This window comes from Notamacropus eugenii, chromosome 1, assembly GCF_028372415.1.
Source record: "Notamacropus eugenii isolate mMacEug1 chromosome 1, mMacEug1.pri_v2, whole genome shotgun sequence".
Classification (NCBI taxonomy): Eukaryota; Metazoa; Chordata; class Mammalia; order Diprotodontia; family Macropodidae; genus Notamacropus; species Notamacropus eugenii.
This window is the reverse complement of record NC_092872.1, coordinates 484,456,464-484,479,674: the sequence shown is the minus strand read 5'-3', so window position 1 is coordinate 484,479,674 and position 23,211 is coordinate 484,456,464. Positions and strand designations below refer to the sequence as shown.

Sequence of the window (23,211 nt, the reverse complement as noted above, 5' to 3'; positions counted from 1 at the left end):
CCCTCTAGATCCTCAAATGCTGCTCTTTAATGAAGTTTGGATTCTGTCAAAGGGTCGCACTTGAGGACCTAGAGGGCCATATGTTGCCACGAGGCCGCATGTTCCCCATCCCTGAACTAGTCTCTTCTATTTCTGATCAGATTTGCAGATACTTTATTGAGCAAAGGCATAAACATTGGATGAAAAGAGATCTGCTGGTAGTTTGCCTGTCATCTAGGAAGCTCTGGCCTGAAGTATCAGATGAATATCTCATCCAAATCTGGGTAACCATCTGGAGGATCTGACCACTTTTTTTGAGATTCTTTTTCCTCTTGGCAATGATCATAGATTCCTATAAATGAATTGTAGATCCGGCCCCCCACAATAATTGTAAAATATGCCTTCTTTGATATCTCTCCTTACCTTTCATTTTGGTATTTTATTTCCCTTTCCCCAAAGGCCACATATTTTCCTGTAGGGTCTCTCTTATCATGTAGAGGAAAAATACAATAAACATGCACCCTTGAACCCATTTCATCCCATCTTCTCTGGCAGATTGCCTCCTCTGTCATCCCCACTCTCTCACTAGTCATCTTTCTATCCCATCTGCTTCCCTGCTGCCTATAAATGTGTCCTGGTCTCCCTTGTCCTTAAAAAACAAAACAAAACAAAACCTCACTTGCTCTAAACATTCCTGCTACCTGTAATCCTATGCCTCTCCTCCCTTTCATTACTAAACTCCTGGAGAAAGCCATCTACAAGAAGTGCCTCTTTTTCATTTGATTGTATGCTCTTCTAAACTCTCTGTGGTCTGGCTTCTGACCTCATCCTTCAACTGAAATTGCGCTCTCCCAAGTTACCATGGATCCTTATCCTTCTTGACCTCTCTAAAACCTTTGGCGTTGTCAATCACTGTCTTCTCCTCAATCGATGCTCTCTCCTCTCTAGATTTTCATGATCCTTCTCTTTCCTGGTTCTCTTTCCACCTGACTGGACTTTCTCAGTATCCTTTACTGGATCTTCATTCAGGTGATGGTTGCTGATCTTGTCTACCAAAGAGCCCTCGACATCTCAAATTCAGCATCTCCTAAACATAACTCATTCTTTCCCCCTCCCAAAAATATCCCTCCCTTCTTCCCAACTTTTCCATTACTATTTTTTAAAATTAAATTTTATTTTTTTAATCAGCAAAAATGTAACTTCTCTCCCCTACCTCACCAACTGATAATAAAAGATAAAACTCCTGCTGCAAACATGTATAGTCAAGCAAAATGAATTCCTGCACTGTCGATGTCCAAAAGAAAAAAAAATGTGTATATATGTACACACACATGTGGATGATTATTCATTTTGAATCTCTCACTTCTTTATCAGGAGGTGGATCACATACTTCATCACCAGTCCTCTGGAATTGTGGTTGGTCATCACATCTGGGAAGAGTTTCTTCCTAAGTCTTTCAAAGTTATTTGTCTTTACAATATTGTCAATGTATAAATTGTGATCCTGATTGTGTTCATTCGGTTCCTCATCAATTCATCTGAGTTTTCCCAGGTTTCTATAAAACTGTTCTCTTCATCATTTCTTACAGTACAATAATATTCCATCACATTTATAAATCATAACTTGTTCAGCCATGCCCTAACTGGCCATCCTCTCAGACTGCCATTTCAAAAAGAGCTATAAATATTTGTGTACATTCTTAGTTAGAGTTTGTTCTGCTTTGGACCAATCTCCTTAACCTACTCTCCCTCTAATTCCCTCTTCTCCCTTCTCCCTCCTACTTTCCTATTGAATGAAATGTATTTCTGTACCCAACTGTGTGCGTTTATTCTTCTCTCCTTTGACCAATCCAGATGACGATGAAATTCAAGGGTCACCAGATCTACTCCTTCTTTCTTGTTTTTTATAGACTTCTACTTGTGTATCCCAATCATGTGAGATAATTTTTTCTAACCTTATTTTCCCTTCCCTCTCCCCCTCCAAGAGCATTTCTCTCCCTTTCCATCCATTCCTCCTTTTAACATCATCAAGACATAGTAGAATCACTTCTTAGTCCTTCTGCCTAATTAGGCTCTATGGCCTCTGATGATGATAGAATTCAAACAAGATACAGATAGATAGATAGATAGATAGATAGATAGATAGATAGATAGATAGATAGATATAGATATGTCTGTGTATATATGTATATGTGTATACATATACACACACATACATATATACATATATATCATATGTACATACATACATACATACATATATATAAGAGCCATTGTGCTGACCACAACTCTGATGGACTGGCCATGTTGTTTGAATGCAAAATGTACACTTTCCAAAAAGACTGTTTTATGGAGAACTCACATGGGGCAGGCGATCACATGGTTGGTCAGAGGAAGTGATACAAGGGCACTCTCAAGGTCTCTCTCAAAAACTTGGAACATGACTGTGCGACATGGGAGACACTAACACAGGACCACTCAGCATGGCATGCCCACATCAGAAAAGATGCTGTGCTCTATGAGCAAAGCAGAATTGAGAAAACACAAAGGAAACATAGGATGCACAAATTTGGAGTAACCACCCCAATATTCACACGAACTATCCATGCCCAATCTGAGCTCATATTGGTCTGATTAGCCACAGTTGGATACACTGAAACTTCACTTTATCATGGTGATGTCATTTTGGTCCCCTTCGAGAATGAAGAACAACCAACATATATGTGTGTGGGTATGTATACATATGTATATATATATATATATACATATATATATATATATATATCATGTCCCCATATTAATATGTAAGCACCTTATCTTTTTGTTTAATCCCTATTGATTTTTTGTTTGTATTTGCCTTTTTGTGTTTCTTTTGACTCCTCTGTTTGTACGGAATATCTAGAAGTCCTGTATTTAATTAAAGATTCATTTTTCCCCCTGTAGGATTATATTCAGTTTTGCTAAGTAAGTTATTATTAGATGTAAGCCTATATACTTTGCCTTCTGGATAGAGCATTCCACTTTCTCCCTCCCTTAATAGTGGCGGATGCTAAATCATGTGTGATCCTGACAGGCTCCTTAATATTTGAATTATTTCCTTCCAGTTGCTTAAAGTATTTTTCCTCTGATTGGAAGCTCTAGATTTTGGCTATAATGTTCCTGGGAATTTTCATTTTAGAATTTCCTACCTGACAGGTAGATTCTATTTCCACTTTGCCATCTGGTTCTAAGAGATCTAGATAGTTTTATTTTGTCATTTCCTGAAATTATAATGTCTAGACTTCTTTTTTTGTCATGGCATTTAGGTAGTTCAATTATCCTTAAATTTTTTTCTCCTCAATCTATTTTCTAGGTCAGTTGCTTCTACTATGAGATACCTTACATTTTCTTCTATTTTTTCTAGTCTTTTGACTTTGTTTTAATATTGTCTCTTGAAGTCATGAACTTCTATTTGGTCCATTCTAATTGTCAGGGAGTTTGTTGTTTGGGTGAGGTTTTGTACCTCTTATGTTAAGCTGTCAATTCCCTTTCCAATTCTTTTTTCTACATCTCTTGCTTCTTTTCTATTTTTTATCCAGCGTTCTCATTTCATTTATTAAAAAAAAGAGAGAGAGATTTTAAAAGACTTTTAAAAAACCCTCTTGCTTCATCTACTCTAGGAATTACAGTTGAATTTGTGCCCACATTGTGTTTTCCTTTCAGGCTTTGCTTGTAGATGTTTGGGAGTCATTTTCTTCTCCTGGGTATGTGTCATAAGCATCCCTGTCACTATCTTCATTTTTGATGCTGAGTATTCTTTTTTCATTTAGTCATTCTTCCATCTTCCATCCTGATTCCAAATTTGATGTTAGGATCAAACTTGATGCCCTTCTGGAGAGAAGGTCTGGGCTGGTCCTGTAGTTCTTTCCTTGGGACACTGAATATTGTACTATTCCAGGCTCTCAGGGACAGCTCAGGTTAGAGATCTGCTCCTCAGTGATCTGACTCAAGGCAAAGTCTGATCGCTGGCCTCCTGGTCTGAGCTCTGCAAGTTCCTGACCTGGGTTTGGATTTGAGCAACAGTAGATTGCTGCTGGATTCAGCCCCTATTAACCAATTGGGAAGTTCTGCTGATTCAGAGTGACAGAATCGCAAGCTTCCCTTTATTCTGGGATTCCTGCCCTGGTTGTTTCTCTGTTGGCTTCAGACTGGGCTAAAAGTTAGACCCATCTCTGCTCCTGCGATCCAGGCTACATAGCTGCTATTTCATTTTTAAATTTCTCCACTTTCAGTATACATCCTAGGGCCTGGAGACAGTTCCTTACCCCTTGAAAGCCACCCTTGGGCACAATCCCTTCCTTAGCCTGTCCTTGATCTGTCACCCAGAACTCTGTGATGAGGGACAAAGCTTCCAGTTCGCACCTGTTCCTATTCCTTGATGAGGTGTGGGCCTTGGATCTCTTCTTGCTCCAGTGTGTAACCTCTCACCGTGCTAGAGTGCTTCATGACTTTTCACTGGTATCCTCTAAGCCCTTCATATTCTTCCTCCTTACTTCTTCCTCTTAGATTTCCTCATGAGACAATCCCACCTTCTGAAGAAGGTCTTTCTTAGTTTCTCTGTCCTACCTCCTCAACCTCCCATTGCTGGTGACTTCCTTCTAAGATTAACTCACATTTACATTGTATAAATTTGGTATGTAAATAGTTATTTACACGTTGTCTCCCCCATTAGACTGAGCTCCTCAAGGGCAGGGAATATTCTGGCTTTCCTTTGTATCCAGAATTCTTTCTGGCATATAGTAAATACTTATGAATCTTTTGTATTTTGAGTATTTCTTTCATAGAGAAAGAAAGAAATATCTGATATCTACTACTTTGTATATTGAATAGCTTTTCTGGAAGGGACACTTCTAGAGAGACTCTAAACATGAGCCAAAACTAAGTACTATTTAAGAGAGTTTCCCTGAGATTTTGGCATGAGGCATAAAGATCCAGAGAGTCTGGTTAAAAATCTGGAATCCTCCCTCCTTAGGATCAGCCTCCCACAAAAATGAACCCAGCTCCATATGAGTTCAGAACTTTCTTGAGAAAGCCCATTCTCCATCCTACCCCCATCTAAGCATCAGTGATATCTCAGTCTCACTTTCTAGTCTTACCTCATCTTCACACACCTTATGTACACTAGATTAGTTGGAACCCGTTGATGGTTTCTGACCTCTGAGTCTTTGTTCATTCTGTTTTTTCCTTTCCCCTACTCTGACTTCTCCATACAATACCTGAGCATCCTTCAAGACCCAGCTCAAACACCAACTTCTCTATATGACTTTCCCTGATCCTCCCAAGTAGAAATGATCTTTCCCTCTTCAGAGCCCACAAACACTTTGTATTTTTTTTTATGGGACTTTCCCAGTCTGGAGAGGATAAGATACAACTCTTTGTGAAAGCATGAGGATGATCTAGAAAAAAAATAGGCCATTGTCATCCTAAGTATTCTCAGACGTTATGTAAACATGGGTGCTAAGCACCAATCACAGTGGTGTCAAGAGATACTGTGTTCCTTCATCCAGAGAGAGGTAGACAGAATCAGCTAGAACAATTGATGGATCCATGAATGAAACTCCTTCCCTTAAGGGAATCCTACCAACTATTACGGATATCTTGATCTAGCTTACTCATGACTGGAACATGCAAAAGCTAACTGGAATTTGCTTATTCTATATCAGAGTATGTAAAGAAGGTTATAGATTCTTTGCCCTCTTGAGAATAAAATAATACTACCCCTAACCACTGCAGCTACTAGGACCTGCCCTGTAGTTTTGGATGGTGCTGGGTTTTTTTGTTTTTTCTGGAACTATCACATTCACTTTTGCCACTCAGAGAACCAAAGTGACAGCTGAGAAATTGAGTAGCCTGCAAAACTGACACATACATCTTTGTATTCTTTTTTGAAATGTAGGTACCATTGATGGTTTATATATGATCAATAAATCTATGGTTAGATTTAAGGAGTTTGGGCTATGTTTGGTTCTTTGAGACCTGAAACTATGCTAACTCACTCAGGAAATCTGAGATGATATTCCCATTAATTACCACCTTAGTAGCTTTTTTGGTCTGTGCTCTGATTCCCACAGGTGGGATAGGCCCCAGAGGGAAGGATGGGATATTGGTTATAAGCCAGGCCTTACCGTGACTGGATCCCATGGGTAATATCTGGAGGGACAGATGACTGGTCCTTTTTGAAACGCCTGTCATCCTGGTCACTTCTTCGGATATCATTGAGTTGGCGGTATAGGAAATGCTCCTTGGCTGTCACCAGACCAGCCTTGACTGCACCTCGGTTCATGGCAATAAAATCCCGAGTCATAGCCTGGGGGGAGGTAGGTTGCTGTTTCAAAACATTCCAGTGTCCAATGGCTATGGGGAAAGGGAGACAAAAGAATAATGAAGATACTTTTAAATCCTTCCTTCCTTTTTTCCTTCCTTTCTTCTTTCCTTCCTTCCTACCCCCACCAGATTTCCAATGAACCTCTTCCCCCCCCCCATTCAAGCTTCTAGCCTCTCCTTTTCTGAGTTAGTTGTCAACCCCTCAGAAGAGTTATAACCTACCCCTAACTCAGGTACTCACAGTAGTAGCTGAGCAGGTACCTCTGGAAAAATTCCTCTCATGCCAGATTCTGGGCTGTAAGATACTTCAGAAGTTATCTGATCCAACCTCATTATTTTAGAGACGAGGACACTGAAGGCCAGAGATGTTTAGCAACTTGCCAGAGGTAATATAGGTAGAGCCTGGATTTGAACTAAGGCCTATGACTCCAAATTCAAGCACTGTACCACACCGACTCCCAAAATCATTGATGAATGAAAGAAAAAAAAGAATGAATAAATGAATGAAATAAAGAATGCCATTTAGGTGACTATTAAGACCCATGTTTTCTGTCTGCTTTTCCAAGCTTTAAGAGATCTCTCTGGACTTGATATCATGCCTTTGTAGATTTCACAGGCAACACCTATTTAAGCTGGATCCTTAACCTTGGCTCCTTCTGGCTGGACCTATCCCATTGCTGCCCACCTCTCAGTCAAATGAACAATCATGACCCATCAGATAGGAAAAGAGTGGTTTGCCCTCCTCTCCAATCCTTTGATTTACTCTTGCCCTACAACATGCAAACTTGTACCATCTCACCTTCTGGGACTCCTCCATCTAGCCCGTGAACGTATAATCCATAGTTAAAATTAATTCCAGGTAGAGCGCTGCTCCTTTCCCGAGTCTTCCCAAGTTCAGCCTACCAGAGGAAGAAAAAGTAAAGAACTGAGAGTCATGCCAAGCAACTAATCAATAAACAGGCAGTATAATCACAAGTGGGCTAACTTGGGAGCCAGGAGGCCTAGGATCTACCACAGACCATCCTTAACTTTCTACAGCCTTTGTTTAGTGTTCAAGGCCCTTCATAACCTGCTCCCCACCCCCACCACATACACCTTTCCAGTCTTCTTATACCTTACACCCCTCTACCACCCACATATTCTGCAATCCAGTGAAAATGGTCTCTTTTTCCGTTCCTCCAACTAGATACTCTGTCTCCTGATTCTGGGCATTTTCACTGGCTGCCCCCATGTCTGGAAGGCTCTCCCTCCTTTTTTCCACCTCCCACTCTCAGTCATCACTTTTTCCACATGGTTACCCTCCCTCTCTCCATGAGGATGATGTTCCTCAGTTTCCTCATCTTGCAAAATGAAGGGGTAGGACTCCTGATGTCCCTGTCTTCGTTCAAGTCCCTTCCAGCTCTAAAACTATGGTGCCATGAAGAGGATGATAGCAAGAAGCAAAGACTGGAGAAAGGGTTGGCCACAAAAGTTTCTTTTAGAGAGGCAATCATGGAAAACAAACAACTTTCCTGTCTAAGAAAACACTTTTATCTGTCTAGGGGGTGGGGAAGGAAGAAAATGTACAGGTTGGGGTTGCTATTAATAATCTAATCACTTTTCTCTTTAAAAAACACAACTTTTTATAGATATTATCTTTTCATGTCACCTTCCTTTCTGCATAAATCCCTTTTTCTTTAAATCATCACTATAACAAAGAATAAAAAAGAGGGGAAAAAATCATTTGGGTAAAATTAACCAATACATCAACAAGTCTGAAAGACTATGTAACACTCCACACCCACTGTCCCCCACTTCTACAAAGAAAGGAAGAAGGCAGAGAAAGCTGATAAATTTTGAGTGTAGATTGCTCTTTTTTGCAACATGGCTAATGTAGAAATACATTTTCCACAACATCCTATTCTTGCCTTCTCAGTGGGTAGGGGAGAGGCTAGAGGGATGGAGAGAATTTGAAGAATTTGGAATTTGAAACTCAAAAATTTTTTTAAATGAATGTTAAAGTATATTTGTTAAAGGATGAGGGTGTGCTTTTTTAATTGTTTAGGGCCAACTTGGTCACTATAAATATGCCGTGTACAATTTCTTTTTCTTTTTTTTGGTTCTTTCCATTTACGTTGTTGTAATCATTATGTAAAGGGTTTCTTGGTTCTGCTTGCTTCATTTTGCATCAGTTCATGTTTCCCCATGCTTTTCTGAATGCTTCATAATCATCTTTTCTTATAGCACATCAATACTGCATTACAATCACATGCAACCATTTGTTTAGCTGTTCCTCAGTCAATCAATGCATCCCAGTCATTTATAATCGAGGGGTGTAGAGGCAGGAGCAGTGGAAGATGAGGGTACAGGAGAAATGCTGGGAGCCAGGGAGAGGTGGGGTGGGAGTGGGGGAGGTATACTGTGTCTCACCTGCTGCTGGCTAGAATATCAGTTTTGAGAGAGGAAATGGGAGCTATAGATGGGAAAAGCCACTTCCCTCTTAGGTTAGAGATAAAAACATTTCCGTCTGTGAGAGCTAAACTCCTTGGTGCAAAAAAGTGAGAATCTACTTTCCCTAAAGGACAGACATATTGTATTCTAAGGTTCGTTCTAGCCTTGATATTCTGTTTTAAGGTCTCTTACTATTCTAAGGTCCCTCCTCCTCATTTCTAATCTTCTATTTTCTGAGGACAATGCAATTAAAAAAGTATTTATTCTTGTTATCTTATTTTCCTGTGCTGTGTTCTGAGGATCCGAAAAATAGATGTGTCTAGAAAAGAAATTCACAGCCAGAGTGTAAAGGGCCTTTAAAAAAAACACCAAGCTAGAGACGTTTTCTTTTATCCTATAAGCAATAGGGACCTGCTACAGTTGTTGGAGTAGTGACAGGGTCAGACCTGTGCTTTAGGAAGATCTTTGCAACTCTGACCTATATTCTCAGGTCTCTTCCAGCTCTGACTTTGTATGTTTCTATTTAGAGGCAGGGGAATGGACTAAATGACATCTCTAGGCTCTTTTCACCCTCATGATTTTTGTTTTTTCTTTTCCTATGAATGCCCATATCAAATCCTAGACACTGTAATGTGATGAAAATCTCTCCAGAGCAGTGACTGCAGCCAAATATCTGGTACTGTGAAGGTCTCTGCTGTGAAGGTTTGTTTGGAATTCATTCCATATGACTCACTGTTGCACCAAGACAAAGCCTTGGCCTTCTCCTTTGTTTATTAAAATTACGAGCTTCTCCAGTGACTGCAGGGGAAGTTAATTAAAATGTGGCTCTTCCACTAGAACCCTCTCTTCTCCCCTGAGGCATCTGGGAGCTTTCTTAGCCTGGAGGTGGACTGACAAACTCTGGAGCAGGTTACTTTCACAGGGGCACATTTGGCTTTCAGTTCGGGTATCCTTTAATCTATGGGTTGTTGGTTTAGAAATGAAAAAAAAAAAACTATGCCCAAGGAAATTGGTCATGTTGTTTTGCACTTCTCTAATGTATTTGTCAAACACACTACCGTCTTAAAACACTACTAAATTGGAAGCTTCATGGAGGAATCCTAGCTCATATCCATATAGAGCTTTAAGGTTTATAAAGCACTTTCTTCATACTTTGCAAAGTAGGCAATGCAACTGCTATCCTCATTTTGCAGAGGCTGAGAAAATGGCAGTGAATTGTGTGGATCAGACAGCTAGATTCAAACTCAGATCTCTTCCTACTCTAAGGCTTGAGCTAAATTCAGCACTGATACGATGCTCTGCTGCTCTCCTACAACACCTTGCACAGTGTTCTGGGAAGGGGGTGGGAAAGGAAGGAAAGAGGAAGGAAGGCAGGAAGGAAGGAAGGAAGGGAAGGAGGGAGAGAGGGAGGGAGAAAGGGGAGGGAAGGGGAGAGGTGGGGGAAGGACCAAATGTCAGGGTCATCCTTAGCTAGAAATAAGTATACTGCTTCTGCTGCTCTAGGGTTCCAGCCATATAATTTCTCCTCTGTCACTAACTAGTTGCAGGACTTTGGGTACTGGTAGAAACCAAAAATAAGCAAATGAAAGGCTGCAAACAACCTAGCAGACATAGTCCAACGTTCGATCTCATCTTAATGTATGGTGAGACCTATTGACCAAGCGCGGTAGACTAAATATGTAGAACAAGACACATATTTGGAAATGGGAAATATGGGAATTTGTTTTGCTTAGCTATCATCATTTGTTGCAAGAGTTTTGTTTTTCTTTTTTTCCAATGGGGAAGGGGAAATGGAAGGGAGAAAAAAATAAATGATAATTTTTAAAAATTTATTTTTTAAAAATAAAGTAGTATGATGATGTGATACATTCTCATTGTGACTCCTTTGTATTTATAAATATAGAGCAAACATTTTATCATAGATTTTGGAGATCAGTTCCCATTAGTGCCTGCTTCACCAAAAAAAAACCCAAAAATTATCATGCTTTATTCCCAGATAGAATATAATCTCCTTGAGGTCAAGGACTATTTCAGTTTTTGTCTTTTTATCTCAAGACTTGTCATAGTGCCTGGACAAACACCCTGTGAGAATGAACTGTTGGGAAAACATGGATAAGGATTACATGGAAAGATCATGACCTGCATCTTTGGAGGCAGGTCACGCATCAATGAGATCACAAGTCTAATGCCCAAATATCCCCAGATACCAACGTGGTGCTAGGGGCACAGAGTAGGTGCTTAATAAAGCTTGTTAATGCTAAGTCACCTTGGGATAACATTTCTTTGGGTCACCTTCTGCATCATGATGATGATGATAATAATAATAACAAAGAATTACATAGTGCTTACCTTGTGCCAAGTACGGTGTTAAGTGCTTCACAATTATTATCTCATTTGATCCTCTCAACAACCCTGGGTGGTTGGTGTTATTATTAATCTCCATTTTATAAACAAAAAAACTGAGGCAAACAGAGGTTAGGTGACTTGCCCAGGGTCACATGGCTAGTCTGAAATAGGATCTGAACTTAGGTCTTCCTGACTCCAGGTCCAGCACAACCTGATCTGTCTCTGCCCCAGCAGAGGGCTGGCTCTGTCTGCTGAAGTCATCCATAATCATCCCCTACCTCTCTATAGTAGCGTGTGTACTAGTTTAACTTCCTATCACTTCTCTACTGATTATTAACCATCCCTGTATATACCTGGTACTTTTCTTGCCTCTGAGCTTTTGCTTACACTGTTTTCTGGCCTTGTGTTCCGATCCCTCCCTAAGCACCTCTGTTTCTTAAATTCCAGGCTACCCTTAAACTCTAGGTCAATAGCTACGTCCTTCAGGGAGTCTGCCCTTCCTCTCCTTGCTCCTCTTTACCATCACTTATGACCATTCCTTTGCCCCATACCGCTCAGCTTGTACCTTTTACATGCACTTAGGTATGTATACGACTGGTATTTCCCAGTGTCCTATCCCACAGCAGGCTCCCTGAGACAAGGGTCCATGTTACTCAAACACATATTTATATTTACCCCACACCTAAGACACAGAAATGTCAACATATTTTTAAAAATTGAATTGAATTAAAAATGTGACATGAAGAATTGAGACAATTCTCTGTTATATTCAGGAACAAAACCCTGCTGCTAAGGGAAAACTGGGCTTGAATCCTCCAAATGGGGTGTCTACACTGGTTTAATTTATAAGCTAATTGCTCAAATCTCCACTTTGCCTGTGTAGACCTGTTCTAAAGAACCACAACTAAACTCCTTAACATCATAACCCTTTCTGGAAACTTCACAGAAAATGATATGTAGATATAATCCTGTTATTTGTGAGTCCCCGTTTAAGATATACAGTGTGAGTGATAAGCTCTCAATTGTGACTCCTTTCCTTGTATTTATAGGTCTGGGGCAAAGCATGTTATTATAGACTTTGGAGATTAGTTGCCATTGATACGCCAGGGAAATCGGGACTTGATGGTATCTGTCACCTGCTTTTCCATGGCAACCTTACTCTGATATCCCTGAAATGGAGGAGATGAGGTCACAAATTACAGCTTGGGCAAAAATCACCCAGATCCCCAACCAGCTGCCCACACTGACAGCTCACAACAAGATTAAAGCTGCAATAGGGATGAAATATGGTTTCCAATCAAGGGAAGGGGGCCTGGTTAGCTAGCTCCCAGACCAGACCATTCATGTGTCCAAAGGTGTTTAGACATAGAATGTCTGTTCTGCAATGCCACTTTACCTCCACAGAAACTAAGGAAAAGGAATGCTTTCCTTGGAAATTTTTAAAAATAGGCCAAACCACAAACTCCTTCTGTAGGCTGCTCTGGGAGTAGCAGCCTGAACTCACTGACCCTTCTACTTGCCCCACCCTGCCAATCCCACAAGTCCCTAATTTAGTTATTTGCCTCAGTGAAAAATCCCAGGGAAGGTCCTTAATGTCTTTTGCCGTACCATCATTTACCATAGTAAGGAATTAAAAAAGAGAAGCAACTACAAATATATTTCCAGTTAGTTTGGATAGTTTTTCAAGTGATTGGGATAGTACCACTGCTAAATGTTGGTGGGGGACAGAAGAAAGAGACAATCTCAGCTTAATGTTGTGACCAGCCCCACCCCACCCCCAGCTGTCTTCAAACCTTGCCTTTTTTTTCCCCCAAAATGTCCTCTGTTATAAAGCCACTTGGCTGGAATACAGATCTGGGTGACAGCTGTCCCCATCAGCAGACAGCTTCATTAAACCTCATTAAGATGTCATCTCTCTGCCTTATTTCCCATCTCTCAGCTCTAATTAAAACCATCTCTCTCTACGTCCCTGGAGGTCCTAATTTTCTCTGGGCACCTTCTGCAAGTTATCTCCCTTTACTAACCAGTGTGGAAGAAAATTAGGAATCTGAAACAATGTTGGGCTAACCCAGGTAGAGAAGGCAACCCTAATTTTCTAGGGCCTTCTTTGGGGACAACTGTCTTTCTGAGATTGTGGTTGTAAGTAGTTTGCTAGCCAGTCCTTGCTCCTGAAATTGTTCAGAACTGAAAGGACCCAAGCCTTTTGGAGCATCATTATATCTATTTTAATCTGAATTGCATATATATTTTTATATGTGTACATATGTGAACACATGCATGTATACATATAAAAAATCTTAACCTTGCAAGGGAGGACTAGTCACTTACCAGAGCTAGACACCACACATTTGTTACTTGCTAGTACTTCCTAGTCAATCAGGTTATGTGGGATTTGAAGGGAGTCAGGGAAGGCAGGAGGTGGAGATGAGGAGAAACAGTATTCCAGGCATAGGGAAAAGCCAGAGAAAAATGCCCAGAGTCAGAGGATGCAGGGTCATTTTCAAGAAACAGCAAGGAAGTAAGTGGACCTGGATCACAGAGCATAGAGGTGAGTAGGGGTAAGGTGTATGAAGACTGGAAAGGTGCAAGGAGGGACAGATATTGAAGGACTTGGAATGCCAAAGAAAGACTTTATATTTGACCCTGGAGGCAATAGGAGGCCACTGGAGTTGACTGAGTAAGAGGGTAATATAGATGTACAATACTAAAAAGGAGAGAAAATGGTAAACTTACCACTTATAATTTACCTGGTCTAAATTCTTCTTCCTCCCCCCTCAGCCCTCAACAAGTAAGCAAGTGATTATTTCCAAGGATAAGAGACTTATTTGTCAGGAAGCAGGATACCTAGATCTGGATCTGGTTTTGTTATCCCCATTGGGATGAATAACTTAATAGGTTTCCAGTTTTTCCCCTCTAAAAACCAGACAGGATCTTAGTGTCATAGCAGTTTGAGGTAGAAAGGACTTCAGAATCCATTAAGTCCAACCTCCTAATTTTACAGATGAGGAAAATGAGGGACAAAAAGGTGAAATGATTGTCTAAGGCCATGCAGGTCATAAGCAGCAGAGGCAGGCTCTGGACCCAGGTACTCTGATTCCAAATCCAGAACTTTCGTCCTGCTCAACTTTATCCTCCTTATACGACTGTTTAGAGGCTTAAATGAACATTTGTTAGACAATTGAAAAGTCTCGCCTCTCATGAATTCCCATAAATGCACCCTCTTACGTGGAACTCCAGAAGAGTTACTGCCTGTTAGATATTAAATAAAATATTTGTATAGACATATAGACATGCATACATATGCGTTCACACACCATAATGTGCATGCATCAAACACATAATTCATTATTGTAAAATAACTTAAGATCCTTGAATGAAAATCACAATATAAATGCAAATTATGATCATTATTAGCATACTGGATATTTATTTATTTCCATAATAAGAAGCTCAGATAAACAATCATGTAAAATAAGGCTCTTCTTGTATCAAAAGGCTCTGGTATCATCTTAAGAACTGAAGGCTTTGAATTAAGTGCATTGTTAGGGTGACAGCTGGACATTGCAAAGAGATATTTTAAAGGAATACTGATGTACTCCCACACGGACACCATTAAAACCAAATCACAACCAGAGGGGTGAGGTGGAACTCTGGCTGGGAGGGAGCAGCTCCAAGGTCCAAGTTGACCAATGAAAATTTTTAGACCTGAAATGTTATACATGGAATTTTTAGACCTGAGTTTACATGCACACACACACATTAGCTCACACACACATATATACTAATGTGTACACACAAATACACTCATATACATTCTCTCTGTCTCTACCTATCTATCTGTCTCTCGTCTATCTGGAGCAAAAGCTATTTGGAGACACTAGGATCTAACAGTCACATTGAGAGGGAGGCTACTCTCTGAAATCCTGACTCTTCTCTCAATTCATTCCCTGAGTGGTCAGTACTCTTTGGATACTTCCACAGCCTGGCTAGCTTAGAAAGTGGCCTGCAGTGTTCACTTCAGCAGGCCAGCGCCACCATTCTAGCGCTCCTAAGAACCCTGGAGGCCAGTCAGTGTCAGTGAGCAGCCCACACTGCTTCCCCGGGTGCCTTCCCCACTACCTTCTGTTCTCTCTACTTTCATTACCCTCCCTTGTACAGTAAAGCCTCCTGTCATGTCGCCATTACTATTAGTATTGCTGATTTACGACTCTTGCCTTGTGGAGTGATTGCAGTGACAGGGCCCAGCATTTTCTCCCCCTTCCCCCCTGCGACAGCTTGAAATCAAGTCCTTCATTTGCATTTACATGATCTCGCTGTGCAGCTTATGAGATCGAGAGATTTATTTGCTACTTAGCTCGATGTTTGATTACACTCAGAGAAGGCGGTGAGCTACAAAGTGCATGGATGCATCAGATCTGAGCTCCTGCGGCCCTCTGGGGGCCAGTAACTCAGCATCAGGTTTAGGTAGATGAGGAAGGAACACACAGCGTTTTGAAGAAGGCAAATGTGAGGAGGTTGGAAGGAACAAAACACCATGACTTGGTTTCTAAAACAATAAACAACCAGCAAGATGGCATTTAAGGAAATCAGTATATTCGAATCACTTGAAGGTGGCATCTCATTGTTCCAGGGGGTGATCTCTCGGGAACTTTTCCTCCAGAGTCTAGTCAAGAAGGATAGAGCTCCTACTACTGTGAGGTTTCCAGAATGAGTTAGGGGCATACAAAAGTCATGTCACCTGTTGTACTCTGATTGACAGACACTCCATTTGGGTGCAGTGATTTGAAGGTAACTACCACTTATCTGTTTTGTGGGTTATCCATTGCCACAGACTTTATACCCTGGCCACCTAGCACAATTGTAAACTGTTAGAGCTGGGATCCTCAGAGATCACCCAGTTCAATGCCCAAACTGGGACATCCCACCTCATCCACTTACTTTCTGTGTGGCCTTGGGCCAGAAAGTTCAGTTCTCTGGGTCTCAGTTTCCTTATCTCTAAAATGAAGAGGTTGGACTATGAAGCCTCTAAAATCCCTTCCAGCTCTACAGACTCATAACTCTATGACACCCCACTGCTGTCAGCTGGTATATGCTTGCAGGAGACAAATTCGTTTTAATAACCAGCCTGAACAAGTCAGAATTAAGAAAATCGATGTTTCTACTACCAGAAAAAACTGCATTTACAGACCCAAAGAGAATTTTTTTACAAAAAATCATCAACTTCTTTGGGTTCTCTGTATCTCTGGTATAGACATGAGTCTGAATAATAGAGAAAAGCTTGTGAAATAATTTCATTCAAAATGAATTCACCTATGTTTCACCTCCCCCAGTGAAGTATGTTAACCAATAGTTCTCCTTGCTCTATGGATAACAAAACAGAGGATACAGGTGAAATGTTATTTCTTGCATAGTTTCATACACCTACACAGGTCAAGACTGGAAAGTATTAATTCAATTGAACCTCCATTAAGCACCTCTATGACCATAGTATAACGTAACACACTGGATTAAAAGTCAGGAAATTGGTATTACAATTGAGGTTCAGCTTACTCACAGAACTACGGGACCTGTGTTGAAATTCGGGATCTGCTACTTTCTATTCAATTCAGTTCAATACAGTTCTTTACCAGTTGTTTGACCTTGGACACATCATTCTGGGCCCCCCAGTTTCTTCCTCAGTATCATGAAGGAATTAGACTAGATGACCACTGAAGCCCCATTCAACTCTAAAGGAACCTGTAATCTCGTCAACAAAATTGTAGTAGCACAAAGGAAATGTGCTACGAGCAAATCTAGAGACATCTCCATCCCAAATGTTCAGATGGACTATTTGTGCCCAACCTGTGTCAAACCTTTCAAGCTCATGCTAGACTGATCAGCCACAACAGAACACACACCTCAACATCAAGATGTCATTGGTCTTCTCTGAGTATGAAGGAAGAACAAACGACCGAATAGGGCATCCCCTTGCCATCAGGAAGCTGTAGGAGGGGCCTGACAAGTACACAGGTAACACAAAATCCTCTGTCACTCAAAGCCCTTCAGAGCCTAGTCTAGCCCCTTCCTATCTTTCCAGGCTTCTTCCACCTGATTTCCCACCACATACTCTTCAATCCAGTGACGCTGGCCTCGAACAAGACACTCCATCTCTTAGCTCCAGTCATTCTTCTCTGACTGGCCCCGTGCCTGGAATGCTTTCCTTCCTCCTTTCTGTCTACTGACTTCCCTACTTTCCTTTCAATCTCAATTAAAACCCTATTTTCTACAGGAAACCTTTCCCAATCCCTCTTAATTCTAGTGCCTTCCCTCTGTTAATTATTACCTACTTACCCTGTACATAACTTGTTTGTACACATTTTTTGTTGTGGTGGTCTCCTCCATTAGATTGTGAGGTCCTTCAGGGCAGGGACTGTCTTCTGCCTTTGTGTGTGTGTGTGTGTGTGTGTGTGTGTGTGTGTGTGTGTGTGTGTGTGTGTGTGTGTGTGTATCTTCAGTGCTTAGCATGGTTCCACAATATAGGAGGTGCTTAATAAATATTTATTGACTAACCAATATTGAATATGCAAGACAAAATAGTGCCAAAACAGAGATAGAAGTGCTGTGGGGAGTTCAAAGGAGTGAGATGTCATTTTTAATTGGGAGGATAAGGGCAGACTTCATGGAGGATGTGGATTCAAAGGTGGATTTAAAAAAATGAATGCGATTTCAACAGGTGGAAATAGCAAAGAAGATGCAAGATTTTAAAGAAGTCAGGCAATAATACAGATTATTAGTAAAAAATTAAAAAAACAACAAAAAAACACCTGTCCTGTAGCACTAGGAGTATCATCCTTATGCCTTCTGCCATAGCTCTTTCCTTGCCTGTTAAAATAGAAGCCAGTAGGGGACAACTAGGTGGTACAGAGACTAGAATGCTAGCCCTAGAATCAGGAGAACCTGAGTTCAAATCTAACTTCAGATGCTTATTAGCTATGTCTCTGGGAAAGTCACTTTCCCCATTTCCCGGGGATGGGAAAAGCAGGAGGAATAATGGCCAGTAGAGGCAAGACTGGTGAAGTCTGTGAGATATATAAATAGGAATTTATGAACTCTTCTAACTGTGATAATGTTGGTCCCAAGCAAAGCCCAGGATCTTCAGAGACCTCTATATTTCATTTTAATCTGTGTTTCTCACTTGCTTTATGTGATCTCGCTTTTGGAAGACTTTGTGTGGAATACTGGGGAACAAAAGCCTTTGGATGGAGAGACAAGGGACTTGGGTTTCAGTCCTGGTTCTACCACTTAATCCGCTCTAGTATGGTGGGCAAGTCACTTCTCCTCTCTATGGCTCAGTTTCCCCATCTATGAAATAAAAATGTTGGACTACATATGTTTCTGAGATCTCCAATTCTGGATCTATGATCTTATGACTAGATTGTCTCTAAGGTCCCTTTCAGTTCTGGCATTTCTATGGCTCTTTTCAATGGTCATTGCACAGTCCATATTACAGTAATTGGAAGAAATATGTTCAAGCTCCCTTTGATGTGGAACTGAAAGGGGGAAAGAATAGTGTTTTAGACTGCAAAGAAGGTTGAACCCCTTTTGAGCGTCATGAGAAACAGATGGCATGCTTTTTTGGTCAGTTGATTCCATCAGCTACCAAAGGTCAAACCCAGATGAGCACAGTTAGTAGATTCATGGCAGAAGCTCCCTGAAATAAAGAAGGCAGAGAATGATCTATGTACTTTTCAAAACTTAAAACAGAAATCAAAGGGAGACTGATGTGTTTTAAGTTTTGACAGCTGCAAGGATCATTCTCTTTCGTTACCTTATTTATGTTTTCAATTTCTTTATAGATTCATTGACAATCGCAGCATGTAATAGTGCAGGAAAATGTTCAGCGTGGGGTTTTTTCCCTCGATAAACCCTTGTTCCTTCCAGAGTACAGATGAAAACGCCAGCTCCAGTGACTTTTTTTTTGATGTATATTTCATAATATCTCATTGATTGTAAGTTTTATTTCTATGTCAATAAAAAAGTGATATTGTAATAAATGAGAAGGAGTTTAACACAAAATGGCAGCTGACCTGTTAGCATAGCAAGACTAGGGAATATTGATCTAAAATAAAGCTTGTGAATAAAGATGATTGAGCTAGAGAGAGAAAGAAAGGAGCTGGTGACTCTAGGACAAAACTTGGAGGCTGGAATAAAGGGCTCTGATAGGTTATTTCCTTGGAGGCTTACTGGGTTACCCTGTGCTAGTTCCATACTAGTATTGTTGAATGGAAAGTTGGGACAGTTTTGCAAATAAATCATTATTCTATTACCATCTTATTATTTTTTGAGTCTCCACTCAAGGGTCACTTACCCTGAATCTCCTACAAGATCTTCCCCCTTAACACTTTGTTGTTGCTCAGTCATTTCAGACATGTCTGACTCTTTGTTACCCCATTTAAGGTTTTCTTGGCAAAGATACTGGAGTGGTTTGCCTTTTCCTTCTCCAGCTCATTTTAAAGATGAGGCAAAGAGGGTTAAGTGACTTGCCCAGGGTCACACAGCTAGTAAATGTCTGAGGCTGGATCTGAGCTCAAGAAGATGAGTCTTTCTGACTCCAGGTCCAGCCAGCACTCTAGTCACTACCCCACCTAGCTGCCCAGCACTTTGGCTTAGCAACTATGTAATGAACTTATCATATATTATTATATGTTATAGTTTTTTGTCTTTGTGTCATATCCTTCTTCTAGACTGCAAGCTCCATGAAGGTAGGGACTGTGTTTTATCTACATGTTTTATCTCCCCAGAACCCAGCACATTGCTCTAAAGTCCAATGCAATCCCATCCAAGAAGCATTTATCAACTGGATGATTAAGATGTTTATTGGATGGATGAATGACTAGATGTTAAAAAAACAACAAACAACATTTCCCCAAGGGGTCTTTAAGGGGCTTGCCATGTAGTTGGGCAAACAGGACATGTGTATGAAATATAACTAAGGTAGCCTCTGTTTCATAGGGAATGTACAATATGTACAGGTTTAGAGGAAGGAAAATCACTGTAAGCAGAAGACAGAGAAGGCTGGTTGGTATAGGAAGTGGGACTTTTGTTAAACCTGGAAGGATGGGCCAGGTTTGTCTGAGTGGAGAGAAGGTGTCAGGTGGTTAATAATGGTTACCAGTTGCCCTGGTTTTGGGCTATGCATGTGGCCTAGGCAGAGGATAGCTCAGGTCTAAGGATAGGAAATTGAAAGGCTTTCATGGCATGTGGAAAACCATTTTAGCTTTACTTTAACAATATGCTGGGAACAGCTAGATATCACAGTAGATAGAGCACTGGTCCCAGAGTCAGGAGGAATTCAGATCCAGCCTCAGATACTTCCTAGCTGTGTGACCCTGGACAAGTCACTTAATCCTGATTGTCTCAAAACAAAACTATACGCTGCCTCATATATAATAACTTAATAGAATTCCTGGAATCTAAAATACCTTGAAGGACCAAACTGCATCAGCTGACAACAGTGCATTTTTTAAATCTATAAGGCAAAGAAAAGAGATAGGATGAAAATGTTTATATCAAAGTAAAATTATTTTTTTTAAATTGTGCCAATTGATGCACTGCGGCCTTTTTTAATGTTAAATACATAAAAGGAATGCAAGAAGGATATGGAGCTTTGGAAATTTTTTGTCCTTGGAGCTGACAAGGGAGAACTATAGGAATCAGTTGACCAAGGTGACCAAGAGATGAATTGAATTATTAATATGCCAACAAAGTAGGACTGTTTCCATAACAGGGAAGGAACCCCAACCCCAGCCAGATCTTGGCCTGAACATGTGAAATTAATGCAAATTTTAGTAAACACCTACAGAGGTGTGACACTGGGACTGATAACTGAGAGAGATTTGACAAGAAATCTCTGTGTATACCATGGACCCAAACTATGTATATGTAACAAACTTATTCCTATAGCTTTTAATTGGAAGAACATCAATGAAGCCACCATAGGTGGCATAGTTGAATTATAGGTTCATATATCTAGATCTGAAAAAGACCTCAAAAGTTATCTCATGAAAAATACTGGAAGATTTCAACCTTACCTGGGTGGGGGAGGGAGGGAGAGAGAAGAAGAAGGTATGGAGATAAAGATCCCATTTTCTTTATTTGTATTTTGATTTTAATGTATCAGTTATGGCAAGATGTTATTATTGGAAAATATTAAATTTGAAACAAGCAGAGAGTGAGCTATACATTGGGGCAATACATAATTTTTATCTGCAAACATTTGATGAGTTGTCATGGGATAGAAGGAACAGAGAACCTCTATGTGACTCCAGAAGACAGATAGAGCACCAATAAGACAGAGTGGAATAGTGGGTAGTATGCTGGACTTGAAATCAGACAAGGGTTCAGATCCTTCCTTAGATGCCTGATAGCTGTGGAATCCTGGGCAAGCTACTTCAGGTCTCCCAGCCTCAATATCCTTCGCTGTAAAGTGGGGATAATAAAAGCTATAGTATTTAATCTCATAGGATCATTGTGAAGCTCAAAAGAAATAGTAAATGTAAAGCTCTTTGTGAAGTGCTACATAAATGTCAGGCACTATTATTATTACAAGGAAGCAAATTCTGGCTCAACACAAAGAACTTTCTAACAACTATATCTGTCTAATACTGGAACTGGCTGTCATGTAAAGCAGTGAGATCCCTCTCATTAGGGGTATTTAAGCAGAGTCTGATTGGCCACCTGGCTAGGGTACTGTAGAGAGGATTCCTACATTAGCTGGAGTCCAGACTAAGTAATGGGCAGTGGATAGAGTGCCAGGCCTGGAGTTAGGAAGACTCATCTTCCTGAGTTCAAATCTGGCCTTAGATACTTAGTATCTGTATGACTCTGGATAAGTCACTTAACCCTGTTTGCCTCGGTTTCCTCATCTGTAAAATTACCTGGAAAAGGAAACGGCAAACCACTCCAATATCTTTGCCAAGAAAATCCCAAATGGGGTCACAGAAGGGTCAGACATGACTGAAAAATGACTCAACAAAACTAAGTAATATCTCTAGCATTTGACCGTGCTTTCCAGTTTCTAAGGTATAGCAGAAAGATCCATGGCCTTGGAAATGGAAGACCTGAATTCAAGTCCCCACTCTAACACTTACTTGCTGTGTCTTCTAACCTCTTTAAGGCTCAGTTTCATCATCTGTAGAAGAAAGATAATAACACTTTCCCCTCCCAACCTCATGGGGTGGTGAAGTACTTCTTGCTTCACAAAGCCTTAAAGCTCTATGTAAATGTGAGCTATAACCACTCCATTTCCCATCGTTTGTCCTCTGCGATCTTTGCCAATATGATGAATGTAAGGTAAAATGTCAGAATTGTTTCGGTTTATCTTTCACTTATGTTTAGGTCTTTCATACGGTTGTTGGTCATTTGCATTTCTTCTAAAAACTATTCATATCTTTCGACTATTTACCTATTGTGGAAAGACTCTCGTTCTTATCTATTTATATCAATTCCCTAAATATCTTGGTTATCAAAGATGTTTGTTGCGATTTTTTTTCAACTAACCATCCACTTCTCTTTTTATTTTATCTGAACTGATTTTGTTTATTCAAAAACTTTCTAATTTTATGTAATTATGCAACACTATATCTCTCATCCGCCCTGCTTTTTTCCACTCAAATGGCCACCAGCCTAGCTCAGGTCCTCATCACTTCTCACCTACATTATTATAACAGCCTCCTCATTGGTCTTCCTACCTCCAGTCTATCCCCTTTCAATTCCTCCACACAGCTGTCAAACTGCTATCCCTAAGGCAGAGTTCTGACCATGCCATTCCCCAACTCAGGAAGCTCGAGTCTCCCTCTTACCTCTAGGATAAAATACTAGTAAAAACTAGGATAAAATAGTAATAAAAACTTCTCTATTTGATTTTTTAAAACATTTCACGATCTGTTTCTAGCCCACCTTTTCTAGGTATTTTGCGTATTACTTTGAAGTACTCTATACACTAACTTACTGTTCCTCATATACAATACGTGCCTGGCACATTTTCTCTCTTGTCGTTATTATTTAAAATGAATTTTTATTTATTATTCTATCCAACTCATAGAATTCTTAGCTT

At 40.4% G+C, this 23,211-nt stretch overlaps 1 protein-coding gene across 1 annotated transcript in view; it reads right to left on the bottom strand.

The window, feature by feature from the left end:
• The window catches only part of CFAP77 (cilia and flagella associated protein 77), a 185,580-nt gene that overhangs the window by 89,429 nt on the left and 72,940 nt on the right, over nucleotides 1-23,211 (bottom strand). The window contains exons 2-3 of the mRNA XM_072632786.1: nucleotides 7,141-7,240; nucleotides 6,143-6,371 (exon numbers count right to left, since the gene is read on the bottom strand). Of these exons, the coding sequence (XP_072488887.1) occupies nucleotides 6,143-6,371; nucleotides 7,141-7,240 (329 nt within the window). The remainder of the gene's footprint in view (nucleotides 1-6,142; nucleotides 6,372-7,140; nucleotides 7,241-23,211) is intronic.